Below are 14,383 nucleotides of genomic sequence, written 5' to 3' on the forward strand. Positions count from 1 at the left end.
TAGGATGGAGCCCATGGTAGTTTAATAGTGGTGTCAGGCTGCATTATTTCTGCAGCGTAGGTTGCACCAGTTGGATGGTGGTGCCAAGTGCATGCCAGTGGATCCCGCCTCTACATAGGATGCTCTGAAGTCTGTCCTTGATATAGTCCCGTGCTTTTGGTACACATTGTTCCTGTCGCAGGTATGAAGCGAGAGTGAATTCCCCCTCCCTGCAGCCGGAGGCCAGAAGTCCCTCCATCATGCTGAGTGGGGTTGTGTTTGTGTACAGCTTGGTGCGTTCTTCTGAGCCCCTGTTTGCTTCATTCCGTCGGGTTTTCTGCACACCAGGGTTGTTTTCCCACGCCCCAGACGCTAAAGGGAAGGGCGCTCTGGTTGGTGCCAGGAAATCAAAAGCTGTTGTTCTTCCGCCTGGCTAAAAGCTTTCCAAGTGGATGGTAGATTGGTATTCCTGTCTAACGGTTGTATGTGTTTCGGCTACGTGGGTTGGGAAAAGCAATGAGCTTCAAGCGTGTGCTGTTTATTTTTAGTAGTTTGGGCTGTATCACCGTTTGCTTTTGCTCCCATCTTCTTCTTCTGTTTTAAAACACTGATGTTTGGATTTCAGCCAACAGACAGTGCCTGTTTAGTGTGTTTATGAGTTCTGGAAACTGATACAGAGTGTTTTGACAGTTCAGCCCTTCGTTTATACGGATTCTCTTAGTACAGTGGATTCAGCATCCACAGTTTGAAAATGGTAAAAAAAGTATAATTTCAATTAGAACCTTGATGTTTCCATCTGTTTATAAGGGCACCAGTGTTTGCTATGTCTAGTTTCTAATGGGATTCTGAGCATCCCATGGATTTTGTTATCCATGGGGGAGTCTTGGAACCAACCCCAGCGTATAACAGGGTGTCCGCTGTACTTCCTCGCACCTTCCCTGGGTGGTGTGTTTCGCCTTTCTTATGGCAAGGGGCAGTGTTTGCGTCTATGTGGTCCCTTACTCTGTAAGATTACAAAGTCATTGATAGTGAAGCTCGCTTCCCACTTACAGCGTTTTTAAGGTCGTCCCAGCCCCCTTGTGTCCGTCATCCTTTTGTCTAGCTGGACGTTTTTTTAGGCAGCATCAGCCTTTGACAGGGTGGGTGAAAGTTGAAGAAAGACTTTCATTGTTTTTGGAGCGCAACAGATTGTAAAAATGCAACCAATTGGGTGAGATTTGTGTAGGCAACATGGTATAAAGGTGAGATCATAGCAACCATACAATAAAAGCAAAATATGGGGGATTCCCCTGCCAGCTAATTCTACTGTTCGCCATGTATATACTATAACAGGCTAGTATAGACCAGGGTACACAGGGCAGTCTGCCTCTCGATGTGTTTTCGTGAGCATGGTTAAACACGCGAACCTGACGAAAGCTCATGCTCGCTACCACCTTCTCTCTTGCAGTCAGTCTCAAAGGGTGCTACAAGATTCCCTTTGTCATGAGCTGTTTAGGTTAAATGTACATAGCAGACGCATTTGAAATCGTCACAGTCTTCCCGGTCTCTTCGGGTCGGATGCATCGGTGGAGAGTGGCAGCCAAGACTCAGAAGAGGACTGAGGGCTTGGATAGGCGCCTATGAAAGGAACGTAGACAATGATCGTTGAAGTGCAAAGATCATAAATCTATGAGTTGGAAGAGACCCCAAGACCATCCATTCCAACCCACTTCTGCCAGGCAGGAAGACACATCAAAGCACTCCCTGTAAGAGATGGCCACCCAGCCTCGTCTAAAAACCTCCAAAGAAGGAGATCCCACCACTCTCCAAAGCAAGCCTTCCCCTGTCTAAACAGCTCTTGCTGCAGAAGTTCCTCCTAATTTGAGGTGAATCTCTTTTCTTCCTTCAGCTTGCATCCATTTCTCTGGGTTCCTGTTCTCTGGACAGCAGAAAACAAGCTTGATTCGTTTTTTTTCACTGAATACTAAAGTTAGGATTATCACAACATTGTATCCCCACTAGTATCCCCACTATGGAGGTTTATCACATGGGGGAAAGGGGGAAAGAAAAAGGCATACATGATCGCTGATTGGGAATTCTCCGGGAAAAACACAATTAAAATGGGAACAAAATAAGTCAATGGGGCATTCCAATTAATAATTTTCCTCCCAATACTGCGATGAAGCACAGTTGCCAAGGGTGCAAAAGCCAGATGCACTTCAACGTGAACGGGGGAATCCAGGCATTTTTAAAGGGGCGCACCAGCCTAATTATCGTTTACTTTTTAAAGGGACTGCCGGGAACGTCCATGTTTTAAAACAGCGAAGCAGCCCAGGGACATTTAAAATTGTAAAAAAACTAAACTGTGCATGGCGCCACAACAATCAATTCCAAGTAATAGCGAATCATATCTGGAGTGGTGGAAAGCAATCGGTGGTTCGATGGTTTTTGGCTATCAATTTCTGCATAGAGCATAACGGTGTGAAATATTGGAGGGCTAGAGTGCATTATTCTTTCTCCTTCCTGTGCGATATTGTTTGGCATTAGCCCTCTGCGATAATTCTCTTTCTCCAATGTTCAGGATGGAGAGCTGGAGGAGAAGAAAAGATGATAGGAAGAAAAATCAACTCATTTGAAGATGTTGGTAGAAAAGAGTTCTGGCAAGTCCTGTGGACTGCAAAGAGAAGAATGGATCTATAGCAAATCAAGACTGAACTCTCCTTAGAGAAAGCCCAAGTTTGGCTAAACGGAGACTGTCAGCCTTTTGGGCCATATCAATGGGAAAAGGCCTGGCTAGAAAAAACAATATATGCTTGGTTTGGAGAAGGCAACAGAAAGAGGAAGGTCACACTGTAGGAGTAAATAGACGTAAGGAAATCATGGCTTAGATTTTTGGCAAAGACCTGAGCTTTTCTATTGAGAAAGGGTGTCCTGGAGATGTCTCACTGGCAAGTCAAAGTTTGATTTGAAGACAGTTAAAACACACAGATTGTTTTATTGATTCATTCTTGCCTAGTCATACACGTGCTCTCTAGATGGGTGTCTACAGTGGTGGGCTGAGATCAATTTGCTTCTTGGAAAATAGGAAGATGGGGGCCTAGCTCCATGGAGACCAAGTTGTTGCTACCTAAAACACACAATTCTAATGCACGTGTGTAGCTTGTATAAACAGAACACCTGGAAGGGCATTTTCCATAGGCAGCAATGAAATATCTAGTCGAAAGACAAAAGCAAGACAACCAGGTGGGAGTTAATGTGGCAACGTCAGTTATGTGCAAAACGTTCCCTCGTGTCCTCCAGGTGAGCCTGCGATAGACACATGCTGCGAGTGTGCCGTCTGGACACAGAGATTTATCACATGAAGGAGAACTGGGAGGCGTTATACTACGAATTACCAAAAAGTTGCATAATGATGTAAAACGATTTCACACAATACATTGCCAAACCGCTATAAAGTGGCACAAAGAAGCAGTTAACATGCGTCTTTTTCCTTTGGGATTTCGGCAACAATGCATTTAAATATAACTTTTAGTTGGCCAACGGTGTGTCGTAATAAATTGCCGGTGCAATTACTTGCCATGTGCACTTTATTTGCAGATGCCTTTAAAAATAAAGCACTTAAAATCTTTCTTTAAATGCTAAATTAGCCCCCCCCCGGGAGTGTTTTTAAACTCCTAAAAAGATTGCAAGGATAAGCCATCAAAGAAGATCAAGAGAAAAAGCAAAGCCAGGCTCAGAGAACAAACACCAAAGAGCGCACAACACAGTAAAGAGAAGACCAAAATCCCCAACTTTCCCAGTTTTTGGACTACAGCTCCTAGCATCGGCTGGGGGACCTGGGAATGCATAGTCCAAACGGGTAATGTGTCCAACCTCTGAAATAAAATAAATGGCTTATTTTCTGCTTTTTGATATGTTTGCGCGTGGTACCTGCTTTCCTTTCGGCCAGCAGCAGAATGTTTTTTATTCAGGCAGGCCTTTTAAAACAGGGTGGATTTTTTGTTAAATGGGGTTCGTGTTTGAGTTCTGTTTTACTTCGGTATGTTTTTAATGTTTTCCGTAATTGGAAATGACTTGAAAGGGGACATCGCGTGCAGCAGCAGCAAGAAATGGTTGCTCTATACGAACCAGTAGATGAGACAGAGAGCCCTGTCCTTTATATCGCACCATATCTTCAAACACCCAACCGGAAACAAAACCAAATCCATAGACATTTAATAGTCTGAGGAGTGTCACACGGTTGTGATGAACAGTGCGTGAGAGCAAGGCAAGCGGACATGGGATGCTCGTAGAGCTCAAGTGTGGATATAAAGTGTACCGGGGAATAAAGAACTTATCCTAAATAATACATTGATTTAATGGCAGGCCGGGAGTGGGTTAGATGACCCTTGGGACTGCTATTAACTTTCAGGATGCCTATGCATTCTAATTCAACACGCAGCTGGCAATATTTGGTTTGATTTAAGTGCGTCAAATTAACCCCTTTCTCTGCTTGTGACCGGAGCAAATGGGATGTAGGCTTTGGTATTTGAAACACATGACAGTATGTAAAATATGCATTTAAGCAGTCTGGTTTAATTAATTTCTCTTGTCTCTCGGCGTGGCTTGCGTAAAACACAAGGGAGTAGCTAGAGAATACTGTGTGCCAAACACAGCTCCCTGCACTTGGCAAGCATCAAACCGGCGATCCCCGGTTCATCATCAGTACGCTTTTTAGTTGTAATTTTTAGTTGCTCTCAAACTGGAAATATCTATCATGGTAAAAAAAAAATAAAATTCCTATTCTTTTACTTTGGTGGTTCTCTGATGTTTTGGTTCTGTTTAAAAGAATAGCACTTTTTGATTTACGAGAAGAAAAGTATCTTTCATCCTTGCAATTTCTTTTGGAATGCTTCAGTGCTTTCGATGAACTGGTCAATTAGGGCGCCTGCGGGAGATCTATGTCAGGGGCATCAATTTAATAAGTGAACAGAGTTCTCTTCAGATGCTATTTTATTTAATCCTGAAATTTTTATATTCTTGCCTCAGTTTGTTATGATTTGGTGCGGTGGAGACAAGATGGAATTTCTTTCTGAGTTTGTGCTGTCCGTCTGGAATGAAGGTCATCATATTAGACCGGATGTGGTTGTTGGATGTTTGCTGCTCCTATAGAGAGCTTCCTCCTATTTTGCCCACATCATAATTGCCGCGGGTGTGTGACTTGGCTTCATAAAATTCAAGTTTATTGAGAGTTCAAAAGGTGGGATATTGTTGAAACTTACAAATCCCAGAATTTTCTCCATGGCCATTAAAGCACTGCAGCAACAGATGCAGGCCGTTGTTGTTGTGTCCTCCAGTCATTTTCGACTCATGGTACCCGAAGGCAGGGATCCAAAACTATTTGTGGCCCCAAATGTTTTCGACTTCACCCCGCAGAAGCCCTCACCAGCTTGGTCCAACAGTAAGGAATTCTGGGGGCCCGAAGTCGCAAAAACCGCTGGGGATTGAGGCAAAGTTGTGGGATCATTTGCCCCTAGGGAGCAATGTTCAGGTGGTTGGATGGTCATTACTCGCTGGAGACCTATGGGGTCTGATTTCCCAGCTTGACCATGAAACCCACTGGGTGAGCCCTTGGCAAGTCAACACTTCTCAGTCCCTCATGGAAAGCAATGGCAACATCCTCTAACAAATCTTGCCAGAGAAAAAACATGAAGAGTCGACTCAGGTGTCGCCATGAATCCGATGAGCATGAAGGTCACACAACACACACAAGGTTTCTTGCGTGGCGGTGTTCTTCGTGGCGAGAGGGGGGTGTGTGCCATTTCGGCATGGCGCGTGTTGTTATGGTCTTGAGGAGTGATGTGGTTGGCTGGCCCAAGATTTTTTTCAATTTGGGGTGGAATTCGAACCCCTGATTCTTGTTGAGGGTCATGGTCCACTGCAACCGTTTTGGCGTGGTGCGGCGGAGTGGGACCCACGACGTTGCCCTTTGAACCACACATTCATTTTCTGACGTTTGTTTTTTTTTTCTCGGGTTCTTCTGTTGTTGTTTTTCGGCCGTGTTGGTTTTTGCCCTTGGTATTTTGTTTGTTTGGGTTTGTTTGTTAGTTCGTTTAGAAAACCCTATGAAATTCATAATAATAATAATAATAATAATAATAATAATAATAATAATAATAATAATAATAATTTTATTTGTATACCGCCCTTCCTGTGATCAGGGCGGTGCACAGCAAATCAAAAACAATACAATACATCAACACAGCAAATCAAAATAACAACAGTACAAATACAATAAAACTGTTAAAACCAATATTAAAACCCTGTCAACCAGCCATCACTGCTGTCAGAGGGGGGAAGACTAGCTGGAGCTTGTGTCGGGGAATGCTAGTCGGAACAGGAAGGTTTTTAATTCCTTCCTGAACTGGGCCAGGGAAGTGGCCGAGCGGAGCTCTATGGGCAGCGTATTCCAGAGGGTCGGGGTGAAGATGGAGTATGACCTCCTTGCTGTGGAGGCTAATCTAGCCCCCGGGACCCTCAGTAGTTGCTGCCCAGATGTTCTGAGGGTGCGGGGCGGAATGTATGGGGTTGCCATACGTTAACAGGTGACCTGGAGGCACATACACATACAATGCTTTGAATTCTGTGCTGGGAAAGGTGGGATTCAAATTAATTAAATAAATAGAAATGTGGGGAATGAAGGGAAATTACAGTTCAGTCCAACCTTTTGTAATAGTTTGAAATAGAAAATGAGTAGGCAGAGTGGCCTAAGTACCCTAAAGGCACCAGATCCTGTCAGATCTTGGAAGCTAAGCAGAGTCAGTCCTGGCTATTACTTGTATGGGAGATTGCCAACAAATCTGAGCTGCTAGAGGCCATATTTCAGGGGAAAGACCCGGCAAAATTGCTTCTGAGTATTCATGGCCTGAGAAAACCCTGTGAAATTCATGGAGCTGATGTAAATGTAGTGGAGTCTCCTTCTTTGGAGATATTTAAACAGAGGCTGGATGACCATCTGCCAGAAGTGCTTTGAATTGGTGTTCCTGCATGGCAGAAGGGGGTTGGATTGCATGGCCTCTGGGGTCTCTTGAAACTTTAGGGTTCTGTGATTCTATAAGTCTACAGGCGGCTTGAAGGCACATACATACACACATGCAGGAATCGGAGGAGACGAGGAACAAAAGGTGAACAATGAGATCAGTCCCTGCACTTGGTTTCAGGGGCTTTCCACAGTTTCTACTGGGATTTGTTTTGCAGTTCCTCTCTGCCTCTATCACTTGCAGAAAGTGTCTCTTCAACTGAATTGTTATCACTGCAGGGGGGACTATTGTGTCAAAAAGATAAGGCTCAGATTAGGGACTCATGTGTCCAGGCTGGGTTTTTTCCAAGGGGCACGTGGTCTCCTGCCACCTCCTGCTTTCTTCACGCTCTTTCTGGAGGAGGCATTCCTTCTGTCCCAAGAGGAAGGGGAAGGTTCAAGTTGCTAAACTGAGGAGGACTCCTGTACCTTTAGTGGTTGAATGTTTTTGTTGTTTTTATTGTTGTTGTTATTGTTAACCGCCCTTGAGTTGATCCTGACTCATGGCGATGGAAAAACGTAGGTCGGACCCTAGTGTTTTTTTAACGCGTGTTAAAAGACGAAAACTCGATTCAAATTTTTATCCCGCTCTACGATTCGATTTGTAGTGGGGACGATTGCGGGTTGCTCTAGAACCGTTCTAGGTTTAAATCGGATCCTAATATGAACGCCACTCCTTGGATTTGATTCAGAACGCGGGGTTTCCCCTAGTGGGAACATCCCCCAAGACTCCCTGTCCTCCACTGCTCTGCTTAGGTCCTGTTAGTTCATGCTCAGGAGCTCCTTAATAGAGTCCACCCATCTAGCATGCAGTCTTCCTCTCTTTCTATACCCCCCCCACCTTTCCTAGCATTATTATCTTTTCCAGTGAGTCATTCCTTCTTATGATGCGACCAAAGTATGACAACCTCAACTCTATCCTCTTGGCTTCCAGGGAGATTTCAGGCTTGATCTGTTTAAGGACCCATTTGTATGTCCTTTTGGCCATCTACAGTAGCCTGAGCACTCTTCTCCAGCCCCACATCTCAAATGAATTGATTTTCCTCCTATCTGCTTTCCTCACTGTCCAGCTCTCACATCCATACATGGTAATAGGGAATACAGCGGCTTGGATGATTCTTACTTTCATGCTCAATTGTATTTCTTTACATTTTAGGTTCTTTTAAAATTCTTTCATGGCTGCCCTTCCCATTCCTATTAGTTCTCATTCTTGCCAATGTTTGATCCAAGGTATGAGAACTCATACTATTTCAGTTTCCTCATGGCCTAGGTTGAATCTGTGTACTGAGGATGGAATTTCAGTAGATGTTACTTCTGAAGCAACCAGGTAACCAGCAACATGGGCTGAAATGCCCTCTTCTGCACAACCATTGAAAGTACAGGAGCCCTCTCTGAGTTTCCACTCTGGGTCTCTGGCAACCCTGACATGCACAGGGTTAGTCACTGGTTTCTCCCCTTTCCACACCATTGGAGAGATGCAGCCTGTCAGTAGAACAAGGATGGAGAACTAGGTTGCCAAAATGAAAATTGGGGAGGGCTCCTGCCTCTTTAATGGTTGTGTAGAAGAGGAAATTAGGTGTTGCTTGCCCTGCCAACTGGGTAAGAAGACACAGGTGATGAGTTTGTCTTTGTCACTTAACAACAAAACTGCTTCCCAGTCTGGGGTATAATAGTAATAATAATAATAATAATAATAATAATAATAATAATAATAATTTTTATTTATATCCCGCCACTCCTTTATATCATTTATATCAAGGTGGGTTACAAAAAATAAAAATAACAATAAAACACACAAAACCAAACTAGAGGATCAGGGCCACTAAGGTACCTTCTCGGTCATCAAATGCTCCACCTTCGAGTCTTGCTGCCACATCCCTTCTCTGGGGGCTCCCAATCTGCCTTCTCCTTACCAGAGCAATAGCATTTACATTTCTATACCACTTCATAGTGAACTCAGCACTCTCTAAGTGGTTTACAACATGTAAGCCATTTGCCCTCAACAAGCTGGGTACTCATTTTACCAACCTACAAAAGGATGGAAGGCAGTGTCATCCTTGGAGCCCTGGGATCCAACTCACAGCCTAAATGTGGTACCAACATTTAACCACTGCAGTACCAATATTTAACCATTGTATCACCAGGGCAAGTGGGAAGTGGATGACGTGGAGCATGGGCCCCCCAGCATTGAGATTCTCCTGGGAACTTGGCGCTGCCTCCCCACCCTCTGTATCGTCCTGGGGCTTCTGGCAGTCTCTCTCCTTGGGCTCCCTGGCCCTGCCAGCAGGTGAACAGGTGGAGTCATCTCTCTCTCACTCCCAGAGCACCCTTGTCCTCAGACCCAGGCTTGGAAGATGGGAGCCACCTGTCTGCGCCTGTGTGGGGACTCCACTATCCCATCTTGTCCCTCTCCACATCAGTCTCTATTTCTGTCAACTCTCTTTCCTGCTCCTCCACCCATCCACCTGCCTCCCCCTCCCCCGTCTCTTTCTCCTCCCCCATCCCTGGGGTGCCCTTCTTATTTTGTACTCCTCCCTCTTTCTGGTTGCTCTGCCCCTCCTCTTTTCCACTGCAGCAGCCCTTGGTCCCCGGCATCATTTGGGTTTTCATCTGTTGTCCACTGCTGCAGTGTTGCCCTCTCACTGGCATTTCTTCCCTGCCGCTGCCCTACTCCCATGAGTGTCTCTCACAGGCACCCCGACTCTCCTTGTGCCTCTCACAGTTTGTCATTGGGAATGCGGATAGTACGGACCATACCAGGTGAAACCCACTGCTCCCGAAATGTCTGCCTTGTGGTAGAAAATGCATCCCCCTGGGTCCCTTTAAAATGCTGGAGCTCAGCAGAAGAGAAGGTGGGAGTGGGGTGTCCCAAGCTTTGCAGTGAACCCACCAGTACATTTCTATACTGCTTATCAGTGAACTAAGCACTTTCTAAGCCATTTACAGTGTGTAAGCCAATTGCCCCCAACAAGCTGGGTACTCAGTTTAGCAACCTACAGAAGTATGGAAGGCTGAGTGGACTCTGGAGCCCTGGGACTGAACTCACAACCTTGTGGCTGTGAGTTGGCTGCAGTACTGGCATTTAAACACTGTGCTACCAGGGGTACCTATGTAGTCCATAGGCTGCACAAATCCTATCCCTGGCTTAGTCCCTGGGATCCCAGCAGCAAGAAATATAAATGCCCTTCCTCAGTGTGGTGACTCTTGCCCTGTCATTCCATTGCTTGCTATGCCCATGTTAGACACCACAATTTGCAATTGAATGTTTGCAAGCACTTTGCGGAAAAGTACAGTGTGCCCTTCCCTTGTGAGGGGGACCGTTCCAGACACACATACACACCCATGAAAGGGAAATATCGCGTATAGTGGGGTCCCATTGGAAACAATGGGGCTTGTGACTGCGGTGCAGTGCGTGAGCGCCATGGGCATATGCACCATTGCCTCTTCCAGCGTGCAGCTTTCAGCGGGTGCACTGTATTAGATTTTGCAGTGGCAGCAATAAAGGGGTGCAGGGGGTTTGGACTGCAACAGGTGACACCCCAAAAGAGGGGTGACAGCTGATTGAGCCCTCCTCCCACTTCGGTGTGTGAAGGGCTGAGTGTCACATCAGTGAAGGAGAAGGCCAAGCATGATGGCTTGTTTCAACAAAGGAGCCATTGGTGAGTGGTGCCATCCTCTTGTGTGTGTAAAAATGCTCTCTGTAATACAAGTGATCTCCTCCCCAGGTCCATGCTTCCTGATGCGGTGGATGATTTCAAGCTGAGGAACCCAGCCTGCCTGGACCCAGAACCTCTTTTTTATTCATTCTACATTTTCGTCAACAAGTTCGCTGGCGGACTTTCTCTTGGCATTTCCACTATGAGCTTACAGTAAGTTCCTTGTTTCTCTTTCTCCCTCTTCATAGCAAATATCATTTCCTACCACCTAAAAGGACTCATTCCCACTCTGGTTACTTGGATAGGAAATGATGTGGGAATGGATAGATGTAACTTCCTAGGTGTAGGGCTAGAGAGCTAGTGTAGTGTAGAGGCATGAGCTATGACTCTGGAGACCAGGGTTTGAATCCTGGTTCAGTCATTGATACCCACTGGGTGACCTTGGGCAAGTCACGCTCTCAGAGGATGGCAATGGAAAAACCCCTCTGAAAAAACGTACCAAGAAACCACTATGATAGGTTTGCCTTAGGGTTGCCATAAGCTGGAAACGACTTGAAGGCACACAACAATGAAGTGGTATAGCATGATGTAGTGGTTTGAGTGGACCTTTTCACACGAGGCATTTACTGCGCGGACATCATTGCCCAAATGCTCCAGAAGTGCAGAGGTATGATTGCTGGTCAATCTTCTGAAGCATCATTGAGGCATTTCGCTGTTCTCCCATCAACGAATTGTTCGTGGAGAAGCCATTTTTGTAATAACGGAAGATCCCATTATTACAAAAATGGCTGTTCTGCAAATGTTTCATCGACAGGAGAAGAGCAGGACGTGCTTCAGTGATGCTTCAAAAGCATGACTGGCAATCCCACCTCTGCACTTCTGGAGCATTTGGGCAACGATATCCATGCGGTAAGTGCCTCGTGTGAAAAGGTTCTTGGACCAGGGCACTGGAAGACTAGGATTTGAATCCCTGCTCAGCCATGGAAACCTACTGGGTGACCTTAGGCAAGTTACATTCTCTCTGTCTCAGAGGAAGGCAAGGACAATCCCTCTCCAAACAAATTCTGCCAAGAAAACCCCATCATAGGTTCACCTTAAGGTCCAAAATGACTTAAAGGCATATAACAACGACTTATTCCAGCAGAGAGAAATCCACTTATGAAGATGTAATGTCCCTACAGGATTCTGGCCTATAATCTGTTGTTTTAATGGGATCTCAATTGTGTTTAAAATCGTATTGTTCAGACTTTAGCTGATTCTTTTTGGAAGCTGCCTTGGGTCCCACTCCGGGAGAAAAGCAGTGTAGAAATGAAATTAATTACAGTATCCCCTGAGGTTTCCAGGACTCTCCATGGATACCAAAATCCATGGATGTTCAAATGCCATTACATACAGTGCTGTAGTAAAATGTCATCCCTCATACAAAATGGCCAAAACAAGATTTGCTTTTTTGAATTTTTTGGGGGGGAAATAGTTTTGAGCCATGGATGGTTGAATCTGTGGTTGCAGGATCTGTGGATATCTGGCGTGCTGTTTTAAGTTTTTAAAAAGTTTTCACATTTTAAAATGGTTTTAACTCTGCTGTTTTTTAAAAAAATCTTTTAATTTTAGGATTATTTAATTACAGTATTTAAAAAAACATTTTTGTAAGTAATGTTTTAGTTTTATCTTTTACAATTATTGTAGGCTGCCTTGAATCCCATTTGGAAGGTAGAAGGGATATAAATACCATAAATAAATAAATGTTAGTTAATAATTAATTTTCCATGGCATCAGTGATGATGGCTTCTACCTCTGGCATCCATTCATCTCCATTTTATGTATGTCTGTTAGACAAAGCCTTCTCCAAGATGGAGAAGGTCTTAAAACTGACACCTGTGGGTTGTCTTCTTCTTCAGCTTTGCAGGTTACAGAGCCACAGACTGCACCCACAACCCCAAAGTCATGCTCACGCTGCAGATCCTCATGGCCCCGGTCCCCATTGCTCTGATGCTCTTGGCCATGGCTGTGTTCTGTTCCTACCCCATCAATGAAGAGAGGAGGAAACAGATTAAAATGGAAAAGGAGGTAACTTTATGCGCAAGAGAAATGCATTGGGCCCTCCACATTCACTGGGGTTAGGAGCACAGGACCCCCATGAAAGTGGGAAAAGTGCAAATAACAAAAACACTAGGAATCTCTAGGTCTTTCAGAATGACTTCTGGCTTATGTTGACCACAGAGTCATATTGGAGGAACTAGAGATTCCTAGAGAGAACATATTAATCAAATCCGTGAATAATCAGATCCGCAAAAGTCAAAGCTGCAAATGTGGAGGGCCAACTGTATATATAAATTTAGAATAGACCACGCAAATGCAATCCTGCATGCCATTTCAATGCTGAGAGCCTGCATGCCACCCTTCCCCGAGTTGGTGCCCTCCAGATGTGCTGAACTTCTACTCTGAACATCCTCAGATGTGTTGGACTGCACCTTCCATCCACATCAAGGGCTACGGGCTGGGGATGGTGGGAGGTGTATTTCAGGAAACTGAGAGGGCATGAGGAAGTTTGCAGTCCACATTTACTACACAGTAAGTATTGGTATTGATGAGACTTCCTACTGAGTTGATACAGTATGTATATAGTATTGCATAGTAAATAATAATAATAAAGTTTTTATTTATATCCCGCTCCTTCCTATGATCAGGGCGGCTTACAACAAGGTTAAAAACATTAATACATGAAGCATTAAAATACAAAAAATACATTAAAATACAAATACATCAGCCCTCCATTCAAACAATAAAAATAACAGGCAAAAAAGCCCCATAGCCCAACCTCTTGGCCACGGAAGAGGAGGGAGGCCCACAGGATTTTATTCGGGGAATGCCTGTTGGAACAGGAAGGTTTTCAGGTCCTTCCTGAATTGGGCCAGGGTGGCAGTCGAGCGGAGCTCAGTGGGCAGCGTGTTCCAAAGGGCTGGGGCAGCAGTGGAAAATGTCCTCCGTGTAGTGGAGGATAATCTCGCCCCAGGCACCTTCAGTAATTGCTGCCCAGACGTTCTGAGGGTGCGAGGCGGAATGTACGGGGAGAGGCGGTCCTTTAGGTATCCTGGGCCCAAGCCATTTAGGGCTTTATAGGTAATTACCAACGCCTTATACTGAGCCTGGAAGCGAATGGGCAGCCAATGGAGATCTTTCAGTACCGGTGTTATATGGCTGGTCCTGGAAACGCCAGTGACCAGCCGGGCTGCCATGTTCTGCACCATTTGCAGCTTCCGAGTTTGGTATAAGGGTTGCCCCATGTAGAGTACATTGCAGAAATCCAGTCTCGAGGTTACCAGAGCATGTACAACAGTTTCAAGGTCCCTCTGGGCCAGGTATGGCCGCAACTGGCGAATAAGCCGAAGCTGATGACAGGTGCTCCTGACCGTCGCATTCACCTGAGCAGTCAGGTGAAGCGACGAGTCAAGAAGCACCCCCAGACTGCGCACAGAGTCCTTCACAGGGAGCGTGACCCCGTTCAGGACAGGTGGAACCACCGCCATTCCTGGACCAGGGGAACCTATCACTAGTACCTCCGTTTTCTCTGGATTCAACTTGAGTCGGTTTTCCCTCATCCAGCCCATTACTGACTCTAGACAGGCCACGAGAGGAGAGACCCCATCCCTGGTCGCTGCATCAGTCGGAGACATAGAGAAAATAATTTGGGTGTCATCAGCGTACTGATAAC

The 14,383-nt window shown here is 45.3% G+C and overlaps 1 protein-coding gene across 4 annotated transcripts in view; it reads left to right on the top strand.

The window, feature by feature from the left end:
• The window catches only part of LOC121928064 (sodium-dependent lysophosphatidylcholine symporter 1-like), a 66,125-nt gene that overhangs the window by 40,565 nt on the left and 11,177 nt on the right, over positions 1-14,383 (top strand). For all 4 annotated transcript variants that reach the window (XM_042462282.1, XM_042462279.1, XM_042462280.1 and 1 more), the window contains 2 exons: positions 10,741-10,884; positions 12,570-12,738. In XM_042462282.1, coding sequence (XP_042318216.1) covers positions 10,741-10,884; positions 12,570-12,738 — 313 coding nt within the window. The remainder of the gene's footprint in view (positions 1-10,740; positions 10,885-12,569; positions 12,739-14,383) is intronic.

This window comes from Sceloporus undulatus, chromosome 4 (genome assembly GCF_019175285.1).
Source record: "Sceloporus undulatus isolate JIND9_A2432 ecotype Alabama chromosome 4, SceUnd_v1.1, whole genome shotgun sequence".
Lineage (NCBI taxonomy): Eukaryota > Metazoa > Chordata > Lepidosauria > Squamata > Phrynosomatidae > Sceloporus > Sceloporus undulatus.